Below are 26584 nucleotides of genomic sequence, written 5' to 3' on the forward strand. Positions count from 1 at the left end.
ACCTACGCTCGACCACGCCTCCATTGTGACCAGGTACCCGGACCAAAGCACACGTGAAGTTTAGGAGGCGTTCACAATCTATAAAATGGGGGTCACTTGTGTGAGCATACCATCAATGGCACTGCATGCTAAAGAGATAAATCATTTGTGGGTGGCGTGACTGTGGTGCGAGACACCACTGTTTATTATTCTCATTGTAACCTTTGTTTCCCTGTCTTGTTTTGCTTGTTCTCTTGCTTTTTCATATACAGGACGATCAAAATTAGGTCGGTAGGTTTTTTTTTTAATTGGGCGCTTAGATGTACATTAAGACCATCTCTAGAGTGAGGTTATGCGCCCAGGGGGACACAAACTGAGGTTGTAATTATTGCTGTTGGTGGCATAATTAACTAAAATTGAATAAATAACTTTTCGTGGCTGCAGTAAGCAGGCATGTTTGTATTGAAAAGTTAGACGCAATCGTGTTTCTATGCAGTTTTATTCGGCAGAATTGTTCTAGCACCTCCGCACTCCGAGATACCGAACTGCGAAGTTTAATTGCTGTCGCATGATTACAGATAGTGAGGACCCGCACAAAGCTTCTCGCTTTTGTGACGTGCCTGCTGTGAACAGTGTTTAGTTTGGCAACGGGGTGGCGGCATAGGCAAAAGCGAAAACTGGCACCCTTTCAGTCTTGGAAGGCGTTATCGCGATCTGCAGTACTCGGAGCCGCTATCAAAACACAGAACAAACAGGAGGAGTTTTGCGCCGGTCTTTACTGTCTCGTATGCGTAATCACGCGAACGGCAATGAAACTTTGCAATTCGATATCTCGGAGTGAGGATGCGCAAGAATTCTGCTAAATGAAACTGCGTAGAAACACGATTGCGCCTATCTTTTCAATACTAACATTCCACCTTACTGCCGTGACTAAGAAGTTAATTATTAATTTTTAATTAAGTAGGCCACCAACATCAATAATTACCACGTCATTCCGTGTCCCCCTGGGCGCGCAACTTCACTGTAGATGTGGTCTTCGGCTAAATCTTAGAGCCTAATTAAAATAAAAACATGTCTTAATTTTGATCGCCTGTTTATTTCAATAAAATTTAGTCGTCAGTCGGCGCCCGTCCTCGTCGCCTTTTCTCGTCCTGTCCCTTGCGCTGTCTTAATCGCGGGTATCCCCATGCTGGGTGGGGCGCATTAAAATCCCCAACGATAACCGATTGGTTGATTGATTGATTGTAGGTTTAACGCGCTGGCGCAACGGAGGCATTGAGGCGCGCCGTAGTGGAGGGCTCCGGATTAATTTTAACCACCTGGGGTTCTTTAACGTGCGCCGAAATCTTGTACACACGGGCGTTTTTGCTTTTCGCCTCTATCAGAAATGTGGCCGCCGCGGCCGGGAATCGAACCCGCGACCTCGTGCCCAGCAGAGCAACGCCTTAGCCACTGAGCCACCGCGCCGGGTCCAACGATAACCGAAGAGCGGCTATCAGACATCTGGTGAGCCATCAGGAACAAGGACGCGACATCACGGTATAGCCTTGGGGTGCTGTATACATTGAGGACGTGCAACTTTTGCTTCGTTTTGGCGGTAGCGGGCAGGATTTCAAGAAAAACATATTCCGCACCCTCGCATTCAAGCGATACTTGCTGGAATATTTCGATGCCCGAGGGTAGTGACCCCTCTTGGCGAGGGTCCACCGGCATCTGTTGGAACATAATGATACCCCGTGTATCCCGAGAGTTTGGCTCGGACCTCTGTCTTTTGTAATGCTATGAAATCCGGTGTAGTCTGGAGGTTTCGTCGTACGTGTTTGATGTGCTGTTGTAGGAGCCCCAGTTTGGACCTGCATCCTCTACAGTTCCACTGCCAGATGCAGTAAGAGTGGCAATCGTTGTGTTTGCCCGCTTCTTGCGCCATGTTCTTCAGAGGCTGGTTGAACGACAGTAAATTGTATGGCTTCGGCGTTGGGGGTGCACAGTGTCCCCTTGGATAAAGGGATGGGCGAATAGTTCCAACTTTCGGGGGTGGTGTAGGCGATGATGTACACGCCGATCGGTGCTGAGCTACTTTAAATTCGAGAGCGGTGAACTTGCCGCCAATTGTCTCCCTGAAATTCGCCAATGGCTAGGGAATTCACTGTGATTGAAGCTTCTCAAACTCCTGATTCAAGCGCTGCTCCAGTTGTTCAATTTGATGGCTTTCTTACGATGGGCGATCAGCCGTTTCCTCAGCCGGTCTCTTGCTGCGGGGAGGGGTTTTATTTTTTTCAAAAAGTGTGAGGCTGGTTTTCCGGATGACGAGGTTGCCGGGGTACCATTACGTTTTATCTGCGCAAACTCGGCTTTGAATGTATTATCGGCTAGAACGTGCTCCGGTATAGCTCCAATGCTCTGCAACTCTTCCTATTTGTTATCTTGTTTTGACCACACGTGGGTATCTTGTGTTTGTGCCCCTGCTCCAGCAGTTTGTAAGTCCTTTGGTGCCCCCTCACCTGTGGGGTGCACTCTGGTGTCCCGGGGATCCACGGCTGTCCAAGTGGGGCTATCTCGGCTGGACCCGGGTCACGGTTCTTGAACTTCGAGGGAGAGTGTCGTCGAGGCTTGCTGGACTTCTCGTTCTCTTTCTTCTGGCACGATGAACCCACAGAATGTAGCCTGGGGAATGAAACCGTACAGTCCCTCCGCTGTCTGGAAGAGTCTCTTTTCTGGCTGCGGGATCGTTGGCGGCGCCACTGTCACTGCTTGAGGACGAAGGAGCTGCGATAGCGCTTTTTGCATTTCTTGTCTCCGGCAGAATGATTCTTTACACAGAGGGCCCATTTCACCACTAATTTTGTGCTCTTCCATGGAGTTAGCGACGTCACACACACTGCAAAAGGCAGGGTATGGCCAAGGGCAAACGTCCTTCCGATGCCCCTACTTACCGAAGGCAGAGCACACCTCGTGCTTTTTCTTATGGTTGTAGCAGCGGTACGCCGCTCCGCGGTAATATGCGAAGTAAGGCACCTTGCTGCCAGAGAAGGCTTTAATGGCCGAGTTTGTCTATCCCGTCCTTCCGGCGTGGAGGGCTGTGGGGTATCGGAAATACAAGACACTTCTGGCTATATCTTCGGGTGAGTCGTAATAGGGATTGTTATGGTCCCCCCTTACAGAATCTTCTGGGGTCGTCACGTAGGCTCGGATAGCGTAAGTTGTTTCGCCGGTCTTGAGTTCTTTAACGCAAGTGCATTTCATTGCTCTTTCGAGAAGTGCTATGCTGATAACCACAATGTTTTGAGTATGGTTCGCTAGGAAAATGTCCGTTGAGGCCAGTTCTTGCTCTAGGCCGTCTCTCTAGGATTCTGTCTCTCAAGGTAGCTTCGCTGATGCGCGCAACAGCGCGCTGATGCGCGCTGATGCGCGCCCCACGGCTGAATCACGACTTTGAGGTCGTCTTTGGGTAGACGTGGGCATCGCGGACGTTGAACGGGGTTATTCTGGGGCTGCGTCATTGCCCCGTGGTTTGGTTGCGTAGCGTAGTAAGCGCTTCCTTGATCAGGGGATGGCGCGTCCTATGCATCCGTGGGATGACCTGGTGAGGTGCGGCCATGCTTGCACCCGTAACGTTGGAGCCAGCCCGTGGTGCCTTCATATTCTTCTTGTGAGATGGATTCACCGATCACTGTGGTTACCAGCCTTACAGCTGCGCCGATGACATGCTGCGACGTGAAATTATCGCCCGTCGCGCTGACCACCACTGCCGATGTGGCTTCCACGCTGCCGTGGTCCTCTGCAGCTGCTGGCGCACGTGTTTGCTCCGGCATGCTGAACCCGGCATGGGCACCACCTCGTTTCGGCTCAGTGAAGCGGCGGTATGGAACCCACCTTGTACGGCCTGTAACAAGGTTTGATGCTGTCCAGATACTTGTTACTGGTCTCCTCGAGGTCCTTTGTCACGTTGGGAAGATGATTCCGTGGTTGACGAGGTCGGTTGCGGAAGTATTCGTCGCCAGGACGTGGAAAAGCGATGCAAGTGTGAGGTATTACTGTTCCGCACGGCCCTCAAGCGGCGCATCTCCTTCACCGGAGCTGCTCCAGCACATGATTCTCGGTGCTAGCATCAAGGCGGAACTGCCTCATCAGATAGGAGAAAAAAAATATAAGACACTTCATAGAGCAAAATCGAATAGTTCGAGAAAACGTCGGTAGAAATCAAGGGAGAAACCAATCCCATTCAACAGAGAGCTGTTGGTAAAAGAAGATAAAATTGATTCTAGCCATTATTTAACCATAAGCAAAACTACTATGCAGCAATTCAATTATGTTTCAATTTGTATCACGTCTTTTAGTCAACAGCACACCAAAATAGACACCCCCCATAGATGTAATTTTGTTCATTGTATAGCAACTCCACCTTTGATTTCAACTTGAAGTATATTTTTGTCATTTCTGGCCCTTTATGGCACGAAAAAATTAGCAATGGCCATGTCAGGATATCGTGAGCTAAGGTTCCGCAATCCAATACAATCCCATTCAATCCAATCCAGTCTGGTCCAGTCCAGTGCAGTCCAGTCACTGCTTCTCGCGCATGCGCAGCAAGGCTGTCAAGGATCCACGCGAAACGCCGGTCAAGCGGCTCCGGCGCAGCGTCAGACTTGGCTACTGCACAACGGAGGCGCACAGATGGGCACGGGCCAGCGCCAGTGCGTCTGCCGCTGCTATGACATCACTCCTCTGCAATGCGCAGACCGGCGAATGTGCAGACCCAATTCTCTACACACACATACTCCAATTGGATTGGATTTCCCATTCAATCCAATCCACTTTAATCCAATCCAATCCAATTACAATCCAATCCAATGCTCCTCGCGCTTGCGCAGCACGGCCCTTCAGGGTCCAGGCGGAACGGCTCAACCTCGGCCAGTGTAGCTTCCGCTACAATATTCAGAAGTGGCTGGGTTATAATCTTTGTTTATTCGCCTGCTTCCGTTTCTTCTTCTAATCTGGATAGCTTTTATTGCTCTAGATGTGTCTTTGTCGGTCCCGGGTTTTACGAACTTTTTCAAAGCCTGCATACCACATGAAAAAATCCTCACGCAGAGAAGTCGGTACACCAAGTGCGTGCTTATATCCTAATAACAGTGGTCTTGCACAGCTGTTTTGTTTGTACAAAATCAGTTCCCCGACAACAAGCTAATGAATTTTATTAAAACATTTTTTCATTATATCGGGGATTTGACTTTAACGTGGCAAAAGGAGGAATAAGCGTGTCTCTAAATCAGGCATCCCTGGGGAAGATTCCTCATTCCAAGACCCCTTGAGTCCGTCCGGCTTCTTGGGCTCTCTGCACCAGCCAAAGCTGGTCGTCAGGGTCCGAGCGGGACAGGGCTCAGGGGAGGGGAAGGGAAGGGGGGGAGATGCGGGATGTTGTCACAGCCCCACATGATATGGTAGAGGGCGCCCGGAGCCTCGCAGAAGCGGCATTGCGAGGAATACAAGGTGGGGGACAGATTGTGGGCTCTAGTGGGGTGGGGAAATGTGCTTGTTTGGATGCCTTGGAGGTGGCCCTCTTGTTCTTTAGTGAGGCTTTTGGGCGCGGGGGGTCGTGGTTGTTCTAGACGGTAATGCTGGGTGATTCGTGAAACGACAAGAGGGGCAGACCTGCCACCACTTGCCGAACTCCTGGCTTGCCCAGCGGGTCAACTCTCGGGCACGCTGATGGGCAGCTTCCTTGCCAGACACGGCGAAGTGTGCTGGCGCTAAATATTTCTCATGGGATGTCTAGGAGATGCTGGAGAAGAATTGTTCTGGCAGGTCGTGATCTGCAACCCCTGGAGAAGGTTCTACATGCTTGATGGCTGTCTGTGATGATTATTTCTGCAGAGGTTTGTGCAATGGCTACGGAGATAGCCGCTTCCTCCGCCTGCAGAGAGTGGACAGTGGGAATTGATGCGCATGTAATGAGGTTTTCGGTAGTAGAAACCACGGCGGTCTTAGCTCTTCGCCCGGGATATGAAGCGGTGTCTGTATAGACAGTGGCACAGTTTCGGCCGTATTGATTAAGAATCGCTGTCAATCGGGCTTCCCTACTGAGCTCGTGATGTGTCAGATGCATATTGCATGGCAGTGGGGCCACATCAATGAACTTGCGAATCTGATGGCGAAGCTGAGTTACATCGGCTTGCGGATGTTGCAGAGGAGAGTGCAGGTGCAGCTGAGACAGAATGGCTCTACCACTGGGGGTAGAGCTGAGACGTAAGAGTTGGCTCAAATGGTGGGCTTCGAATAGTTCATCTGAGGTATTGTGGACTCCAAACCGCAAGAGGGTCTTCGTTGTGGTGATAACAGGTAGTTCTAATGCTAGTTTGTACGCCTTGCGTATCAAGGTTTCCACCTTGTCCTTTTGGGTCTTAGAGAGTATGGCATAGGGGAGGAAGTAGGTGACCCTAGATACAACAAAGGCTTGAACCAGCCTGAGTACATCCTCTCTCGCATACCCCTCGTCTTGGGATTTTAGCGTAGGAATCTCGGTAGGCAGGCCCAGCAAAATCAATGGAAGAGACGCTGGATGTAAAGTATAGTTGTGGGCATGGCGTGCTCATCCTGCCGTTAATTGAAGACCATGTGGTACCGCAGGTGTGGGGTGCTGTAGAAGGTTCATACCCGTCGGTAGCGTTGTGGCTGGTGGGGAACGGAGCTTGCAGGTCTGTTCGCGAACTGTGCGTTCGAAGGCCTGATTCACCGCAGTACAACCACCGCTCCTCTAGTACGGACTCTCGGAAAAAGCATCGAACATGATAGTACAAATTCTTCTGTTTGCCGTCTGAAGCCCTCTTCACCCGCAATTGTGTTGTGCACGGGCAGCGCGTACAAAGCGCCACAGCCAAAATGTCGAAAAATTTCTGGACAATGTCTGTCCTTGACTGTCTCGTTCCAGCCCGACGCCGTTACCGTAAACTTTCCTAGAACTTTATTGGGCAGATGTGCATGCATGGGAAAGTCACAGCAAGTTATGCCGTGTGGAGTTGTGAAGATTGGAGGGATTTCGGTACAGGGCACTTATGAAAGCAATCAGTTTCTTCGTAAAAGAGACATTTATTCCACTATCAAGCACAAGAACACAATCAAGTCTAAGAGCCTACACAATCCATATTGCTTTAGGAGTCGGCGTTACTCACGTCTAGATGTCTACTATCACACTCAAAAAACAGAACACTGAAAACAAATCATGTACGGGCACTCACAGACATATGTACGGGTGAACATTCCCGGCAGCACAAACAATATTCGGGGCACCAAACAGTCTTTGCTATATTTGTCACGTAAGTCTTGTGTACAGCTCTAGACAGCTTTTTTTTCTTGAGAAGATTGACCATTGATTTTAATTTCAGTTCCCAAAACCGTTCACATGGACTACATTGTATGGTGTGAGCACGAAAATGGGATGAAATTCGTAGACGGCAACAAACGCAGCCTTTTTCAGATGGCATGGGGAACGTCACTTCATGTAGCCTACATCACACGAGAAGAAACGCTTCAATGAAGGCACAACAATAGGTGAAAAGTTTTCTTGCTTTCTAGTATAAGAGTTTAATTCATACCTGCGTTTATGTTGAAAATTGTTTCGTTGAATAACCACCCATTGCGGCAGGCCGCATTCTGCAGGTAGAACAAGCAAAGCTTATTTTCAGTGCTATACGTTTTTTCTTTAATATATATTTCTCCTGCATCGCTAATACCGCAAATTAAGCGATCTACCCATTGTCCTTTTACTGTGCAGCAGTCGGGCGAAGCTACGACATTGCAGCACCCTGTGGGTTAACAATGCCTAGTAGGCATATGAATCAAAAATAGGCGACGCGAACGAAAAAAATCAAATATTCACCTGAAACATTTAAAACCATCATTAATACGACGTCTAAACGACTACTGTGGTACGTATACTAAGCTTGCTTCATTATGTTTTGTGGAGGGCTCTATACACCTAACAAAACAATATTTTGAAGCACCCACGAAAGCAACAAATAGGTAAAATCATTTCAATATTTGCACCAGCAAATTTTCAGAAATGAACATCCTGCGTCAGTCGATTAGGTAAGTGCAAATAGCTTAGTTGGACATAAATCTCGAAGTGTAAAAACACAAGCATTTCTCGTTTGTTTCAAGCATAGCCATAGTTGAATTTTGCTTTCGGCACGCCCTCTCGCGGAAAACCACTCTCGCGGAAAGCCTTATAAGATACCGAGTGCTCCTTTTAGCATTTTTGTTGCAGTGGAGTTTTACTGTGAAGATAAATCCGAAATAAGCACCTTTTAGGACGTGCACTTAAGATTACTGGAGCCATGTCAACACACCCTTTGTCCCGAATAAAATTTAATTAACCACTATTGCCACCTCGAGTGTAACAAATTGCCGGATGGTGGCGACCTGGCGACTAATCTTTGCTAGTAGTCTAACAAATATGGCACACCAAGATGTGTTCTAGTCCGCCCCTTCGCCTGATTCAAAGCCATACTGACTTACTGGTCCATTAGAAGGCAGGGTGAATTATTCGAAGCGAAATGTATACGCTGTGCGGTTTATTTTTCGGGAAGTAAGCGGCATATGGAGACCATATCACTGAAGTCAGGTAAGCCGTCTGCCAAACCTAAATAACAAAAATTCCCACTGAACTCTTTTTGAGCAATAATAACATTGGATTTCGAGCGTTGTTCCGTCCCATAAATTTAGTAATCATGCATTCGCGAAATGGTTATTTTCAACCACATAACAGTCAGCTTACCGCATGTCCGCACGTGTTACAAAACAAGCTTCATTTACTTTGTCTCAAGCGATAGCGGAACGCAGAATTGGCCGTGTACACGAGCGATTGATGCAGAAAAATTGGATTTTAAAACAGTCCACCACCTCCCCAACCCCCAATATAACATGCCCTAGAGTTCAGTTATCTTTCCCACACCCCAACCGAAATACAAGTTCTATTTCGATAATCCGATGAACACTGCTCTGAGGCTTAGGTAGCCAAAGATAGTATTCCGCATGACTAGATAAAACTTGCAGCATTCTTCCTGCAAACAGTGCGTAAGAACGGCCAACAAACACTCCTAGGTGAGGAGGGTTAATAAAAGTTGAAGATGATTTCAATACACACATCAGTCCTTCACTACCTCCAACAAAATGCAACCGGTTTACATGCTTTGGACTACAAATTTCTTGTTAGAAGTAAACAAAGTAGGTGCCCATTAACAGAGACCATTACACTATATGAACAAGAGCTTGGAAACAAGGTTGAGACAGTTTTCATGTACGTCAAGTGCCTTCTTTTCAATGGATAAACCAATAAGGTTCTACACGTAATCTCGGAACTTCAGCTGTAACATTTATAGGCATGTTTGGCACATACATTTGTAACCGCTGAAATGAATATAAAAGTGCACAGCCGAGAAATGTTGACCTTGAATTACAAACAGTGCTTTACCTTCTAAAGTAACGCCAGCTCATGACAAACACCCACACACACGCATACACTTCTAGTGATAAAGAGCGCGTCGGTTATTGTTGAAGTTACAGATATGTGAGACCACAAACAGTGGAGAGAGTGACGCTGCAAACCACCAACTCGTCTATCAATCCACATTTGCGTACAAAATGTCGCTCACGTTCAGAAATGTAAAACACTCCTCAAAAATCAGAAAAAATGATTGGGCAAAAATGAGGGTATACGGAGATGCTGCGATTACCAAGAGAATTTTTGTATGTAATGGACGTTTTCTGCCGCCAGTGGTTTTGATTACTAATATGCAGCTTCAGCTCGGAAGTGAAATTACCCAATGTAAGCCAGAAATCATTTCTACGTGCAATGCTGACTGACCGTCGCCTCAATACCTAGCCTAAAGCCCTCCATTAGAGCATAAAATTCGGTGAAGGTATTACATATGGTAGGCCCACGCAAAAGAATCAGTTTTACTACTGTACAAGTAAAGAAGTTTAGAGGCTCACCTACGGCCAGGGAAAAAATTGCCGAACCTCCAGACACAGTTCGTTTTGGTCATTCTTCTTCAGCCTGTTATTTTGTTATTTGGGACAATCCTTGAACTCACAACTCATCAAAATTGACAAGAAGCCCCACTATGACGTACTTCATGTTTGTTGACAATGTTTATTTTATGTCCAGGCGCAGAAACATGACACAGGTGACAGTCCATGTAGCTAGTAAACGCGAAGCCCTTGCTTGTAAAACACTTGTAGTTCAGCCGGAATAATTCTAAAACAAAGACACTACACTAAGACTTCAAAGTTATGAATTGGCATTAGGGCTTTATCTAGTGGGTACACTTTTCCAAGGAACAAATGAGCCGAACTCATTCATCTGTGAGGTGCAACATTAGATTTGAGAAACAAACGCAAGGTTTGAGCAGTTACTGTGGCCCTAAAAACGCATACGACACATCAAAGCGCCGAACAACGTGCTGGCCTCGTTACCGAGGTTGCTTCATTCGCCACAGCGATTTCTGGCTGAAACGCGCTGTGCCATTGAAAACTGACAGCAGATGCTATGAATACAAAACTTCTTCTTGTGGTTGTGACAGTATTCCTTGCGCTCGCTGAGGTATTTCAATGGGCCTTCCTTGAGAGAGGTAGCCGTATACGCGATTAAAAATAATCATCAATTTTTGGTGTTGCAAGCCACTGGAGGGTTCACTAGAGACTTGTGTGACGGACACAATCTGCGACAGATATACCGGATTCCTGAGCTCATAACAGCGCGGCCAACGCTGTCTAGCATCATTGGTCTGCCGTTCTTACACAGAAATAAAATGTATAAATGATATGATTTCTGCTACCTCTTTCGTTGGGCAGAAAGTATTTTATAGTGCAATAGTTCACAAGGAAGTCCATCTGTTCGCATGGTTCATTGGTTTCCTTCCAACATTTACGAAACTCTCCTTCGAGGCTGCGGTGTAGCTGCTCGGTCTCGAAGAGCTTACAATAGGCGTTTACTGCGTTTCCAGACTATGCGCTTAACTGCACCAAAAATTGAGATGTAATGCCCAAAACCATGCGGGATGGTCGATGTCTTCACCTCACTCTACTGCAAAAATGGCTCACTGTACAATTGTTCCGAAATTATGCAAGCTCGAAATATTACTCCCTGGTTTTCTCCCATGCAATAGGCTCAGGGGTTCATTTTTAATCTCAAAATGTCTCCTTAGCAGGAGTCCTTTACCATGCGCTTAAAACGCTTAGTCCGCTTATTTTTTAGCACAAAAAATAACACCCAGCGTTTCGCCCGGTCGAATGACTTTTTGAGCGTTCTTTGACTGTTCAACATTGGCTGCACACTATACAAGCCTTACTTAGCATTTTTCTCCGTAGAACTGGCTTTCCGCTACCGGAGAAAAACATTTTTTACATTTGTTCATCATTGTTTATATTTGTCATGTGACATAGCTTGAGTTGAAAAAAATAAAAGATTGGCAATAGCTAAAAAAGGTCACGGGGCCATGTCACCACCACACAGCGTCATGTTTTTGTACAAACTAGTTCCGTTTGCATTGGGATATCAATTTGGCTTTAAGGAGGATCACGCAAACCTGAGATGGATGTCGAAATTTACCATACTCAAGCCAACCTGCTTCCCCGCATTGCGAGTGAGTGCAACAAGAAATAATTACAGGAGAAATGGCCAGAAAAATGCCACAAAAATTTATTTATACCTTAAGAGTGCCCTCCCTGTAAAATGCTGTGTGTGATAGTTACGACCATCCACAGCTGGGCATCAGCCACCCCTTGCAGCAGAATAAGTTGGGGACGAGGTTTTTTTAGAAGACGGCTCTTGCCCTTAATTTAAGTTTTCCGTCCAATACTATATTCTTCGCCCCGAACGAAATATGATAGTGAATACACAAGTATCCACTGCGTCCTACTGCACACGGCATCTCTAACGATAACCAACCCTAAAGGAGTGAAATATAACACCAGCGTTTGACAAACAGCCGCTTTTCACCTCTGCTTGTATGCTAGTTGTCAAACCAAAAACCAGCTAGCAGCACAGCACGCGAGTATTTTTTTTTGCACTTTTCATTGAAGGCAAAATCGCTGGCCACCGCTAGCAGAAGGACCTCAAGTTTCCTCTTTTGAGTGTCCCAGCTGCGATAAATTGTGTACATGGGTGGTGGAGAACGCTTGTTTCATTCGGTCTTGTTCGGAGACCTTCTGCAAGCGTACCGGCCACTTAGGTTCACGGCTTTTGTGCACCCTAAAACGGTATATCGATAACACTTACCAAACGCGACGCTGCCACTTTCACCCATACCAGTTCACTCTAGGTTTCAGCCAAAAATTGACGCGTAAAAGCACTCAAAGTATTGCTCTAAGCATTCAGTATTCACAGGTTATGTGTAGCCGTAGGCTCTGTGTAGCATGGCATACTCATACTACCTGTACTATGAGGTAGTGTGTGACTGCGACCGCAAATGTACTGCCAAAGTCCGATCTTTCACTCGGTGCTTTTTTTTCCTGAAATAGTAACTAAACAGGTCCCGAAAGCAAAAAAAAAAAAAAAACCTTTAAGTAGGCTGTTATATGCAAATTGCCAACTGGAGAAGATATCTCATTTCGTTCACAATCATATATATTCAAACGGGATACGACATAATGAAAAAAAGGTGTAAGACCATGCATTCATGATTTAATATTCCGTTAGATGTACTCTCAAATGACTACATTCTTGATCGGAACGCTAACCGAAAAGCTTCATCACTTCTTCCGCAACCGTAAACAACGAATCAGACATTGCATGAAAATGAAAAAAAAAATGAACATTCGTATGACATCACTATTCGTCACTCTAAGTTTGGAGTAGCCTGGCAGCAATGTGCACAACCAATATGGCCGCCGCGTGCAGGCTCTCGCCGCAACTGCCCTTCGCTCCCGGTTTAATATTTTCTCTTAAAGCGCATAATCACGGTGTTTCATAGAAACAGAGTGCATTATCTTTAGTGGTAAAGTACTCTGCCTCTATAAAACTCTGAAAAATCTAAAGCGGCGACAATGCATTATAGGCGTTTTGTGGTGAGCATGCTGAGCGATTGCATGGTATTGTGGTTATAATGAGATTTACCAGTGAGCCTGATGTTGTGGATGGAAAAGAAACTGCGCAAGGGGTGCTATAGAGACAGAAAATCGCGTTCCTGCATCGCTCATGCACTGCTTTAGGTGAGTTCACGTGCGGTTTCAATGTCCACTGTGAATAACAGCGACACAGGAAACAAGCGTCGTAATAAACCGAGGACGAGGCGAGGACAGGACAAGCGAGAATAGCGTTTGTCCTGTCCTCGCCTTGTCTTCTGTTTATTACTGCGCTTGTTTCTTGTGTGGCTATCAAACAACACGCCCCAACCTTTTTCCCTCCTCAATAAAAGCGGCCCGCTATGAATCACAAATCACTGAGGATACAAACTGCAGAAGATAAATGGTTGCGTCGAAGAGAAAGAGAAAATAGTGGTTGCATTTTGGCCCTTTTTGTTTGTCCTGCTTCTGCTTCGTGCTCGCGCATGGTTTAGGGTTTAGTTATACATACCCGAAGCGGCGGCTCGGTGCCAGCAACGCCGACGAAATGAGCGCTAGTTCGGTTCGCAGTGTTCTTTTTTTGTAAAGGCGAAATTCAGAAATGTATCCAACTGTTTCAACTAGGGCTGGAAAATTGGATATTATGTTTTCACTGCATGATATAGGATGCCCGCGGGCACCTTCAGCTGCCTAATGCATGGGTAACGTATGGTGTTTAGCTGGGCCCCCCACTAAGAAGCGACGTCCATTATGCTACCCCATTAAGTAGCGACAGTAGCGGCGTCGGTTATAGCTCGAGTGACTTCCTCCCAACTTTTTACGTTATTTTACCCAACAACGTTTATTTGTGCCACCACTTTCCCCGTACTATTCCATGCCGACCTCGCTTCCGGAAATCCCGGCTGTGCTAGGAGTGCCCACCAAATTTGACGTTATTTTTGTTTTTCTTTGCAAGCTTCCACAATCGGAGCTAGACAGCCCGTCCTCACAGAACGACGTGCAGCGTTGTTTGAATGAGGCGTTCCCGCCGAACGATATTTGTCATATACGGCCTCCGAAATGCTGCCACAGGTTTCCGCAACAGGTATCCGAGCTTATTATTTTCTGACGGTGTCAAGAAAAACATTTGCAATATTCTGTTTTTGTTGCCTAAAGCGGCATTGCATGCCAGCTCGGTGCGCACGGACCGTACCTGGTTGCATTAAACGGGTGCGGAGCCGGTGTTCATGGCCGACACACAAAACATGCGCACCTGAGCACCAAATTCGGGGCTGTTCCCGAAGCAATCCTGAGTACTATAGCGTTGCACAAATGTGATGAAGGCGAGAAAATTTAGATGAGACAGCTCACCAGCGTTTGAGTAGAGCCTGATAGCTACACGTGTACATTCTTTTTCAGCACGACGCCTACCAAGTTAACCGACGCCTCGACCTTCACTGAGGCGCTACGCCAGTGTCACAAAACTCGACTCCCCGTCAAGTTGAGAATAATGGCGTCACGTTAAGAGCATCATCGATTATGCTTCAAATAAAGATACAGTACAGAAAAGTTGTAACCCTGATTTTGCTACTTTTCAATCATTTATCCACATTTGCGTCGTCACAGCTGGCACGCATTATTGGCGCCAAAAGGGAAATGACTGCACCGCACACTGCTTCAAGTGCGAGTGAAAAGGTGAAAAAAAAATGAAGGGACCGATATGCGAGTGACTCAGTGAAAATGCTTCCTTATCATGGTGCGTGCACTCCTTTATCCTGATCCCGTTGCGAAGGCCACAGTGACCTCCACCATTCCTCCCAGGAGGAGCGTAGGGATGAAGGCTTGTCTCCCGAATTGCCGCCCGCAGGCACCAAGCGCTCCAGCGGTGCGGCAGACAGCGTGCGGTTTCCGTATACGCCGCCACCGTTCGAGGCATGCCGTCTGCGCCGTCTTCCATGTTGCTGCTCCATCTGGTCATGCTGCTGACTGGTGACTTCAACGCAAAGCACTACGAAGCTGCTGGCGCAAGAGTGGCGTTCCTGACCTGCGGGCAAATTAAAATGTAGAGAAGCGCTCTGTAAAAGCGTGTTCTGGTGACCTAGAATCCTGAATAAAACTTTCAAGCCGCAGGATGCTAGCTCGAATACGGCGCTATCGGCTCGCGCGGCTGCCTATCTCGTCGATGCAGGTACTGCACAAATGAGAGGCATTTGTGACTTTCTTGCTGTCGGAATTGTTTGTCACTGATGGACGTCTTGTGAACAGTTTCATGCGAATGTTTGGGAGTTAGCAGAATTGTTTTTTTCGTGGCGCTGGCAATAAGCTTGGATTTTCATAATAGATAATGGCGAAAACCCCTACTGAATGTACCATGTTTTGTATTCTTATAGGGGAATAAAGTGTGATACTATTTGAGGGCGTATGTTACATCCCTGCTGCGGAAAAATAAATGTCCCATTTATCTTTCAGGCACAGCTCCAACTTTCTTTGAATCAGTACTGCGACCTTCTTGTCACTGTTGTTGAGCGTTTTTGGTCCGTTTTTATTTTAGTCCGTGACCAGAGCCTAAGGAAAATCGTTCAACGAGCCTAGTGGTGCTCTGCCGTAATAATATTTCCCGACGCGAGCGCCGGTGCCTCAAGTGTACTGGAAAAATTAGTGCCCTTCCACTCTGTGAAGAAGGATGGCCTGCAAAGCTGGACGCAGTGTACAGAGTGCACGAAACAAAACACGTTTATTGTAATTTGCGATGGAGCATATTTCCTCGCCAATTAGCTGAATGAATTTCTAATGGATCCCAGCTTTGTTCTTGCCAATAAACATGGAATTGCCTGTGTCCCTCCGGTGTCGCAATTACATCACTGTTTGTGTAAGGCCGGGTTCAGACTTGCCGCAACTGTCATAATTACTTTCAAGAATGACGTCATTTCACATCGTAGCCAACCGAACTGCCTAACATGGCATTTTTTTACGTCCATAGACCTCGACACGGGTTTTGCGTCGGTAATCTGAACACAGCCTAACATACAATCCCAATCCGCTGTATCACTGAGGGCTCCGGACTGGTCCCTTGGGCCGTTTAACGTCCACGTTTAAATCTCGCACCAGCACAACGGACATGCCATCCATCAGTATGGGCATGAAACCTATAGCTACGCGCGCACGCCTCCCCTCCTCCCTCCCACTATTCTCCACTACAAACCTGCGCACGCATAATCCGGTAACCGGTCCTGTGCGCGTGCTTAGAAATGACGGACGCCGTCGAAAATATCCCCTGAAAGCCCCCTGAAGAAGTGATATTGGCTTACGCCGGCGTTCCAAGCTGGGAATTTGTTGTTCATCCGGGAGGGATTCGCCGCTACTTCACGAGCTGAACTTGAGGCGATAACGGCGATGCCAGCAGCTTTCCGTTGTTTTTGCACCCATTTGCGCCTGTGTTCGGGCCAACGCCTAGATTCGTGCTCATCTTCCTCCAAACGAACGGCATGCATCCGTCCCATAACGAGTAAAAAATAACCTGGAACTCCTCAAGCTCTATCGTCGCGTACAATCATGTGGCTGTCCGCTTTCCTTCGCCCTTGTATGCACCTTAATGGGTGTGTACGATTTCTGTGTAACACATCAACCCACACCCGAACCACTCGATTGAGGAGGGCAGCCGACTAACCGCATTGAGCCATGTAATTTAGACATCTAAATACCAGCACAACTCGCATTTCACCGGTAGCGGCATGAAGCCTAGCTGCGCGTGCACGCCCCCCTTTTTCTACCCGCAAACCATGCACGCTCAAAGCGGCAACCGGTGATGGCGCATAAATAGGCGCGAAAGACACCGGTGGAAATGTCACTCGGAAGGCCTTCCAAGCTGAAAAAGAAATATGGGCTCAAGCTGGCGTTCCAACAGGGGAACTTTCTCTTCTACTGGGGTGGGGGATTCGCAGCTACTTGGGGAAGTTAGTTTGAGTGGAAACGGCGACGGCAGGTTTCCGTCGTTTTAGGGGCAACCCTTTGGCAGCCGTTACCTGAGCTTCGCGGGAGCGGCGTCTGTTAATGTACGCGTAACCGAATGAGTGAACGCAGCATCGACGAAAGAAAGAAAACGGAGAGGAGCGTCTAGCGAAAGGTGTAGTGAAGTACGACGCGTGCGACTATGGCGTCATCCCTCTCACTGCCTTTCCCTCACACATGTTTCCTATGTCGCCACCAAGGAGCGCCCTCCGCCTGACACTTTCCCCAGGCGCTGTTCCATTCTCCGCTAATCCAAACCACGTGACGTCTGCGCGGGAGGTGTAAACACGATATGCAAAAACATGCTCGCTTCTCCCTTGTGCGGCGTTAATCCGAAACGTGACATTTGCGCGAAAGGTTCAAACACGATTTGCAACATGCTGGCCGGCGGCGGCGGCGCACTGCGAGGTAGCAGCAGTGTAGCGCATGCCGCCGCAGTTCACTGATCACGCGCACCCTTCCTGAGACGCAGCACAAATGCGCCGTGACCGAGACGACTGCAGCTCGCGCTGCGCACAAATTTTATATTAGGGAGTGTAGTAATCCTCAGTGCATATTTTGCGCCCGTCCATACTTCTGTTTATTTTTTGCCATCATCCGATAACCGCACTACCGCCGTTAGCTGCCGACTGCGCCACTTGCCAAAGGGGCACTGGCGGAGGCGACGGGAACAATATTTGTGAAAGAGGTGTCAGCGGTGGTGATGACACCGGAATGAAAACTGGGACACCAATGACACCGGAATTGATGACACCGGAATGAAAACTGGGGGGGGGAGGGGGGGAGGGGGGGAGGGGGGGGAGGGGAGGGTTAGACATATACTGCTTTGCAGTAAAAATTAGCGAAAACTAAGCTTTATTTCTATTCTTACGCCGGAAACACTCGCTGTGCGAACCAAAAGAGGTGAATCGTATTCGCGTGCGCCGCGCTCGTAGAAGCAGCTAATCCAGGACGGACAGCTTTCACGGCTGCTTGCACACCCACCAACGACGTAATATAAATGGGCTGGACACACCATTGCGGAATAGAACGATTAAGGTTGATGGCAGTTGGCTTGAGTTACGACCGGGAGCCGATGCCACTTTCTGGAAGCAGCGTTACTTCACAGGTTATTATTTCAAAGCCATACAAAACGTGGGACATGGCAAACTTTTGAGGTGAAGCAGCGGGCTCCGTGTGTGGAACAAACTTTCTTCTCAAAATATTCGATGTTAGTCTTGTCCTATTTTTGGCAAAACACCTTAGATTTCAGCCACTTTTCTTCAGATAGCTTTGCAAGCCACCTATTTTATTGTGGAAACGGCTGTTCGCTCTATTAAACCGGAGCCAATCAAATGTGCGATGTTTACTATACTCCCTACTGCGAAATTTTGCCGCCGAGCGAACTGCAGTCTTCTCGGTCCCGGCGCATAGCTGCTGCGTCTCAGGAGGTGATGGCGTGATCAGCGAACGCACAGTGACGCGCGCTACTCTGCCGTTATCTCACAGCGCGTCGCCGCCGCAGAGCGCGTTGTTGTAAATCGTGTTGGAACCTACCGCGCAAATGCCACGTGGTTCGGATGAGCTACGCAACAAGGAGGACGAGAGAGAGGGAGAGAGAGTTGCTTTAGTGAAAGAGAGAGGAGCAAGGAGGAGGACTCCGAAGGAACTATGCACGTGCATAACTCAGCGCGTGTCTTCGGTGTTTCCTTCGTTGGCTCGGTTACGAGGCCGACAAAGCCGACGAACCACAGTGGCGGACGCTTAAATGCTGCGCAATAATAAGGGGTGACCACAGGGAGTTCTATTTTCAGTGGCAATGTTTAAAGGACGAACGCAAACACTGCACACAAATGTAGCGGACCAAAGTGTATAGCACATAGCAGACGTTTTTTATATCTTGCTTTATGCAACAGCCAAAAGTCTGGGAGTACCAAAGGATGTACCGTGAACAGTTGCACAGGGGCCTCAAGTGCTTTCGGTCAGTCATTAAAAAGCAAAAAAAAAATCGTCTATAAAAATCCGAGCTTTAAGTATCGGGAGTGGCGGCAGCAACAGTTGCTTTGTTACTCTACAAAAATAGTCAAAATCTTCAGATTGTTCAACCGGATGGCTTCAGACTTAGTGGAACAGAAGAATAAAGTTTGGTTTACGGAAGATGATTGCCTTTACAGTAGCTATTCGGCACAAAACAATGAAGTACGCATGTGTTTTGAACATGCGGTGCAAAGAACAAAATACTTCACATTCTAAGCCCGTCGATTGACAAGGCGGCATTCTGCTGTCCCTCCTCTTTTTCGTACATTTGCATTGCTTAAAAGCTTTACAAGTTTCATATAACGATAGAAATCTTTCGTAAGAAGTTTCGTGTGAAGCTGCGCAAAAAATGACTCTGAATCCGAACTACCAATTGGTACGCCAGCTCGTAATTCTTTGACCAATGGTTTGTCGACAGGCCAATGGCTACCATGTAGAGACAGAAATTGGGGATTTCATAATAAAAAGATACCTCTTGAAACGAAAACTTAATGCTCCTGCTCACATACGGAGTAGTTGCTGGGTTCAATAAAGTCCGAAAAGGAATTTGTGTGTCGAAATATATTTATTAGTCAACAATTCCAGAGCACTCGGGGTACCTGCAGCGTGTACATGTATTCCTGGCCACATCTTGTGCACAAGGCTTGAGATATTCATGGCACTCTACATTTACTCCAAAATCATGGTTCTAATATAAATCGTAGGGCAACCGTACTCGGCTTAAGCAGGCGTGCTTGTAAGTTGTGTGCCGCATCTTTTGCCAGCGCCACTCGACTACATCGTCACAAATCCATCAAGGCAAAACCATGACACTAGGACTACCTATCTCCTTACCTAAAAGGCGCGCCTGGGCTCCGAGCAGGGACGATGCGAGACCGTAGCGAGCAGGAGCACCCGAGTGCCAGGCGTCGCAGTAGTTCTCCATGTCACGGGATCCCAGCACGTCGGCGCCGTGCCACACCATCTTGCGGTGCCTGCAGAATATCAAAAAGTGGTATTAGACGGTTTCAGTACTACGTATGAATCGTTATGTAAAGAAGTACCATACTCTATGGCGTTGTGCCGATGGTACTGTGCATGCCTTGTCCGCATTATCATTTTCACCGAAAGAGGGTATGGAAAACAAGTGCTAGTTGCCGGATATACTGCACTTACGTTAGGCTGATTCTCAGGGCGGCAGATAACCACGACCTTCATCAGTTGCAAGCCCGTTTATAAGGAAACCTGGCGTAGAAGCAAGGTTGGTACCTGCTAAATGATACCGCCTTTCGCTACATAATTATTTGCGATATCAAAAATTCCTTTGCCTAGATGTTTCTTCAGGACGTTGCTTGGATATTGCCTCAGTTGAGGTGTGAGAAAGATGAACATTCGCTGTCTGCCCGTGTCTCCAACAACCGGGCCGGCTGCCGGAGTTGCTTGCTACGTGCGCATACGCTTTACCGTGAAATGCGAAGCTGTGCTTCTGCCGGGTTCTGCCTTTACGATCCACTGCCAAATTTTCACGCGTGATGGCATTACTCAGCGATGAGTATTATCTGTCAGAATAAAAGTATTCTCTGGCAGCGCGAACAAGCGATTTATACCACCCCAGTGACCGCAAAAAGCAAATTCGAACTTCCGCAATTGCCTGGGGAAGGTATGGCACTGTTAACGTCTACCTCCGCTCTCGTGGCACATGCCTCGGTGTGCACTGGCCACTTGCAGCTGCACAATTTCGACGCAAAACTAAGTCAGTGCGCGAAGGAAAGTTTTAAAGCGAATTTCCAATGGGTAGGCGAAATGGAATCTGACGGTCCCGCGTACGCATAAACCTCTCTGGCGCCACCCCATCCGCATGAGCGAAATAACCAGGTTGGAGAGGAGTAACGGGACAGAGATTGACTCTCGCAGCAAAGCGCTGTAGCTACTGCATGAACCACAGCTTAAGAGGTGACGCCGAGTAGGGGCGGCAGGAGTACTTGCAGAGCAGCGTCAACTTGACAATGGCAAACACCGGCCGCACGTTACTTCGCAATGGGTAGGCCACGCGTGAAATGCAAAACACAAGCCGCACGTTACAGCGTCACTTGTCGACCACCTGTGCGGAGTGCATGGACGCATTTGTTTTCTCCAAATTCTTAGGCATGGGCGATTCAGCATAGCAAGTGCTGCACGGCTGGAATGCTTGCTGTACCTGACATGTATGAGACTCAGCATATCATACCTTCATACATTTTGTTGTCAACGCCCACGCAGAGTTATTCAATGTGCTGCGATGACAAACATTAGGTGTACTGTGCGCTTTACAGGCTACCGGGATTTACAAAATGCGGATATCCTAAGATATTTTTATGAATGCACTCGCTTTCCAGATCACCATCTGCATCGCCTGATCGGGGAAACACCCGACCTTCACACGGTTACGCCCCTCTACCGCATTACGGCAGCGCTGCTCGTCTATATGCTCGAACGTCACGTAATGATTACAGCGCTATCTGCCACGTGCTGCTCTTTACTGCCACGCTGCTTTCATACTGGTTTGGGAAGCCTATTTTTCAGCTCGTGGGAGTAGCTGTTGCCTTTCCTATCTTCAGGCCCGTGTGTCTCCTGTGTGCATGCCTCCCACTTCGTTGCATCGGCCGAGGGGTTCCTCATTTTGGGGGGAAATGACGGTCCTTTATAGCTCCCTCTCAACTGCTTCTAAATTTCTCTCAACTGCCCTGCGTTCCTCGCGTTCGTTACTTAGCGCTGCCTCCAATCCTGCAACCCGCTTGGCTAACGCCGAGTTATCCGCTTCTATGTGTTCTAGCCGCCACACCACTAGTCATAGACGACACGCATCTGCCTCTTCATCTGCCTCGACGGCATACTGCTGAAAGTTCTCTGCATCTACTTGCCACGTGCAGCTACCACACTGTACCAGCGTTCTGCGCGTGTTCGTCATCTTGGCTGTGAAGCCGACACAACGAGAAAGAACCGTGCAGGTAGACACTCAGCTTCCACTATCCTCCCCTGTCTGTCCTTCACTGCAGTACATACCGTTGTGGGAGAACAGCAGAAAAAAAAACACGATCGCACAGGTGCACTACACTGCCGGAAGTCCTCCGCCCACTAGGGGCTTTACCGCCCCCTCCTTCGCAGTGCCCCCGCGCCGCTGCGGCCTGCGGATGTACTAGAGGGGAAACACGATCTGGTCGCGTTCTCTGGCGCGGCGCACAGCCAGTGTTAATTCCTAAATATTCTTACACAGTGATGCAGGCCTATCTTCGTCATGCGTCCAACCCATGGCTGTTGTCGTTTAGTGCAATCCACAGTATTTAGCCACGCACATTGCATTGCACCTGCGGCGCTGGAACGACCTATGAGGTTACGGCACAGCAGCTGCCGACACTCTCGTAAATGTATCAAAATTGGATGTTCCAAAATGTCGTCATGGAAAGCTACAAGCTAGACATGCCGAGTTTACTTCACTATTGCATCGCTGCAACGGCGGCTACCATGCTAGCGCCATATCCCTGTGTTCAATGTGACGCAGCTACACCTCGCCCACACCTCAGCAAATCCTCGCACAAGAGCTCCGCAGTATCTGTCCTTTGAGCAGCACCTGCTAACGTGACCCCAGTGGGCACAAATGCAAGCCTCGGGGAAAAACTCATTCAGGGTCTGTTTGGCAGGAAGCATCAGTGCATGGTGAGCTGCGAAGTCGGTCTCCGCGTTCATCGTGGCTATCATTATTTTAAATGAGTCCAATGTAGCACATGAAAGGTGGGTCATTCAACCGATAAATACGCAGTAGGGAGAATTCAGGAAGGATTGCGTGAGGCAAGGACCTCTAGTAACGCCGGTACTTGTGGAAGAGTAGCAGAGTGAAATCAGAAGTCGCGCGGTCTGATGGCAGGTTATTATTTCCAGTCGCTTCAAACCACTATCAGAAGGCGAAAGCACTAGGTGAGGTTGAAAATACTCTATATTTTCCCGTAACGGTTCTTACACAAAATAGAGAGCGCAAACATAGCCGTATTTGCACCAGTGATGCTAAGAGAGCCTGGGGCTTTTTGTACTTTATTGAAGAAATATTCTTCCTCCAAAAAGGGTACTGTCTTGTTTCCGGGAAAATACTACCTAAAACCCCCACAACTAATTTTAAGACCGGCCCGCTTCATCGGCTTTAAAAGGCTGTTTGAGTATGCGAATCACTTTAATAAAAAGATAGGCCAAGTAGCCCTAAGGGGAAGTGCCGATGGGGCAAGGAGACGGTCGAAATTCACCCAATGGGTACTGTCCCACCCTTAAGGCCCTATTTACAAAGTGCACCCAGTTTTAGTCAGTCACTGTGATAGCAAGCGCTACCCAAAAAATATCATCATCCATTCCACTACGTAGAGAAAGACGAGCAGTGAATGTATGGTATGTTTTACATCAATTGATGCATTTGCACGCGAAACAAAAACGTTGTTTGTAATTTTCAATTGGGTATATTTCCTAGCCTATAGTTTAGGAAAGCTTGAACGGACTAGAGTTCTACCAGAGTCCTCCAATGATTTTCTGGTCATGAAACTCCGGCCTAAGTTTTGTTTGGTGACAAAGACTACCGCAAGAGGCGCCACCGCAGATCGGAGGGCATCAGGCGGCTGCCGCGCTGCACCGTGCGTGCAGCCACGTGCAGTACCTGTGCCCATCTTTGGCCGCAATATCTCGATAGCAACGCATTGTTGGTAATTATACCCTCAATTGTTGCTACAAAATGAATCGGTAGGAAAGTCTTATAATTTCAGCCCTTACGGGGAATCCGTATTGCGCAGAACGCCACTTAAAACTGACCACTGATGATTTGATATCGCAAAATTTCTCAGAAGTCCCCATGCGTGGGAAACTTTTCGCGGAGTTGGGTTCCGAGATGGTGCAAATTCTTTCCTGAACTTTGACCACGCTCATCACAGCCTTGCCCAGCTGCAGCTCTGAAGCGTGGAAGGAAATATATTTCACAGCACGGCCATCGAAGCTCCGGAAACGCCACTGCTCGCTTCTAGGGAAAATTCACAGGCGTCCAAAGCCTAAATAGCGTGGCAGTGGTGCTCCGCGCTTGCATGCCATATGCGCCAAGGTTCGAGACATTTTCTTTTAACCCGCAATGCGGTGGATATAGTTATAAACAAGTGCAGGTAGCACACACCCCTCCAGCCCTCTTAAAAAAACAGTTGTAAGAAGTTTACCACTGTGAAAACCAGCCTCAGACCCGCTTTAAACGCCAATTTACGTTCAGTGCTTCCACACTTTTGTTCACATGGTCGCGGTGCAACGACATCCAAGGGACGAGCTAGAATTTTCCTCTCTCTAGATGGCATCGAAATAAAAGGCCGGCGTGACGAGCGGGCCTATCAGAAGTTCTCCGGTGAGGAGTAAGTGGGCTCGTGACGAGTGAGCTCGTTCCCGGATGTAGTGGGTGACATGCGGGACTGATTTCTGACACCTGCTAGCACTGAATCGCGTGCGAAAAGTAGGGGACACATATCGACGCGGTGCGAAAGGAAAAGTTTGCACGGGTGGACAATTATTTTTTTCCAGCTCCCTTGGACCCAGCTTCTTCAATGCTTTCATTTAACGCAACATTTATGTGCACTGCGGTGTCATAGTCTGCTTTTTCAAAACGCTGAAATCATTCGCATTATTGGACACGTGAAACAAACATTACTCGAGGGCCTCCGGTTTCTGATGGTAACAAGTTGGTTGTAACATTCAAGTTTCAAATGGAAACGGCAGTTGGAGTATTTTTTAAATAATTCTCGACTTTGTACGTAGCTCGTTACGCGCGCACTCAATAAAATTCATTCACAGCGAACATTTATATATTCAGAGTTTCACGTATTTATTTTACATATGGTATTAACATAGTTGACATAGTTATAGGCATATAGTGAGGAGGCCTTTATATATCGAGGTTATTTCTGGCTTAATTATCCCCAAAAACAAAGGTTGTCCGGCTGATAAAAAAGAAAAATGTCCGCAAAACAAAAAAATGCTTTGGTTTTAAGAGCTCCTTTTACAGTCCGGCAATGTGCCTTATTCCAAAGCAGACAACACCTCCCCACTTCCCCGCCCCCCATGAAAAGAAAACTGAAAGAGAAGACAACGCCGAAAAAAAAAATATCTCCACAGCAGCTCTCTTGGCTCGGCTTCACTCGCTGGGCTTCACTCGCTGGGTATTATGAGCGAACCTATATCCCCGAAGCCTTATTATTTTTACGAGTAAAAACATGCTGGAGGCACTTCAAAAAAAGTTCATCGTTTCTGCTGTGGTTCGCACAAAATGCAACCTCCATCCGACAAATGCAGCAGTAGTTCAGTTGCCGAGGAGTATGCTCTCTATATTGTCTGCGCACACATTGTCGCGCTATTTATATCCATTCACGACGCATTCGCCAAGTCTGTGTGAAAATGTTTTTTTACATACGTGGACGTGCAGTAAATAAAAGCTCAATTCGCTAACTTTTTTTGGAGAACGGCACGCTTCAATCTCGCGCGCAGCTAGGCGTCAGAAGGAGAGCAAAATAGCGACGCTTTGTTGCCCGTTTCCTCTGTAGCCAGATCGGCAGGCGGGAACGCAGTAACAGCATGACAGTTCACACAAAATATTTATGCCAAGTACATTTTAACGGAACAGGACACGTAAAGCGAACCCGCACGCCATATGCGCCAAGGTTCCATACGCCATAATGCCGCGGTAAGCGTCCATTCCCGGCCGAACGCCCTCGGACCACTTCCCGGATGGGCGATGATGATGATGATGATTAGCGGCTTCCCCTTTGTAACGAGGTGGCATTGCACAGCGATCTTAGTCGTAACACCACTGCACAGTCACCTCGACAAAAAAACCTTTATGGAATGTTTGTGCTAGCCTGACTTCTATGTTCGCATGTCTTCCCAGATTATTCTCTGCTCTTTTCCCACCAACATCCAACCTTCTTTTACTATCCTCTACTGCTGCACAATTCACTTTTCCGTTAACCTTGAATCCAAGGGCTTCTGGAAGCTGTATGTCTTCCTCACTGAAGACAAAACGGATACCATTGCATTCCGTTACAATACTTCGCATGGTTCCTGGCTTCCTGCCGCAACCTGCGCACAGCTCTTCCTGTACCGGCTCGCGGATAAGCGTTTTTGTCCGCAAGCAACCCACCCGGACTTCAAAAAGCATCATGGGAACAGGTTAAGCGCCAGGCACAACTGGGGAAGGAAAACAGACAGGAAAAGGGCGCCCCTTTCCTGTCTGTTTTCCTTCCTCCAGTTGTGCCTGGCGCTTAACCTGTTCCCATGTTAAAGTACGAACTAGCTCGCATCGCCATATCAATTCGGTTCAAAAAGCAATGCACTGCCTTTGATATTATCAAAGAACGTTTCCCTCGTGATCTCCCGCTTCCCTATTCTGTGTATATCTAAGGACTTCGCGTTCATCCTCTTTTTCCAGGTCGCTGTCTCTGATTCTTTCACTTCATTTTTTTATTACCTTGGTCGTTACCCTGCGCTTTCAGGTTTCATATGCTTTGTCCTGAGCCTTCTGGTT

The 26584-nt window shown here is 47.7% G+C and overlaps 1 protein-coding gene across 4 annotated transcripts in view; it reads right to left on the minus strand.

Annotated features, from left to right (window-relative positions):
- Nucleotides 1–7042: 7042 nt before the first annotated feature.
- LOC144179212 (uncharacterized) overlaps nucleotides 7043–26584 on the minus strand; it is a 313597-nt gene continuing 294055 nt past the window's right edge. For all 4 annotated transcript variants that reach the window (XM_077707500.1, XM_077707507.1, XM_077707480.1 and 1 more), the window contains 2 exons: nucleotides 19876–20015; nucleotides 7043–15061 (listed from right to left, as the gene is read on the minus strand). In XM_077707500.1, the coding sequence (XP_077563626.1) occupies nucleotides 14769–15061; nucleotides 19876–20015 (433 nt within the window). In that variant the 3' untranslated portion in view covers nucleotides 7043–14768. The remainder of the gene's footprint in view (nucleotides 15062–19875; nucleotides 20016–26584) is intronic.

The sequence above is a fragment of the Haemaphysalis longicornis genome, unplaced genomic scaffold, assembly GCF_048455015.1.
Source record: "Haemaphysalis longicornis isolate Haplotype H1 unplaced genomic scaffold, Haemaphysalis longicornis Haplotype H1 scaffold_1, whole genome shotgun sequence".
NCBI lineage: Eukaryota > Metazoa > Arthropoda > Arachnida > Ixodida > Ixodidae > Haemaphysalis > Haemaphysalis longicornis.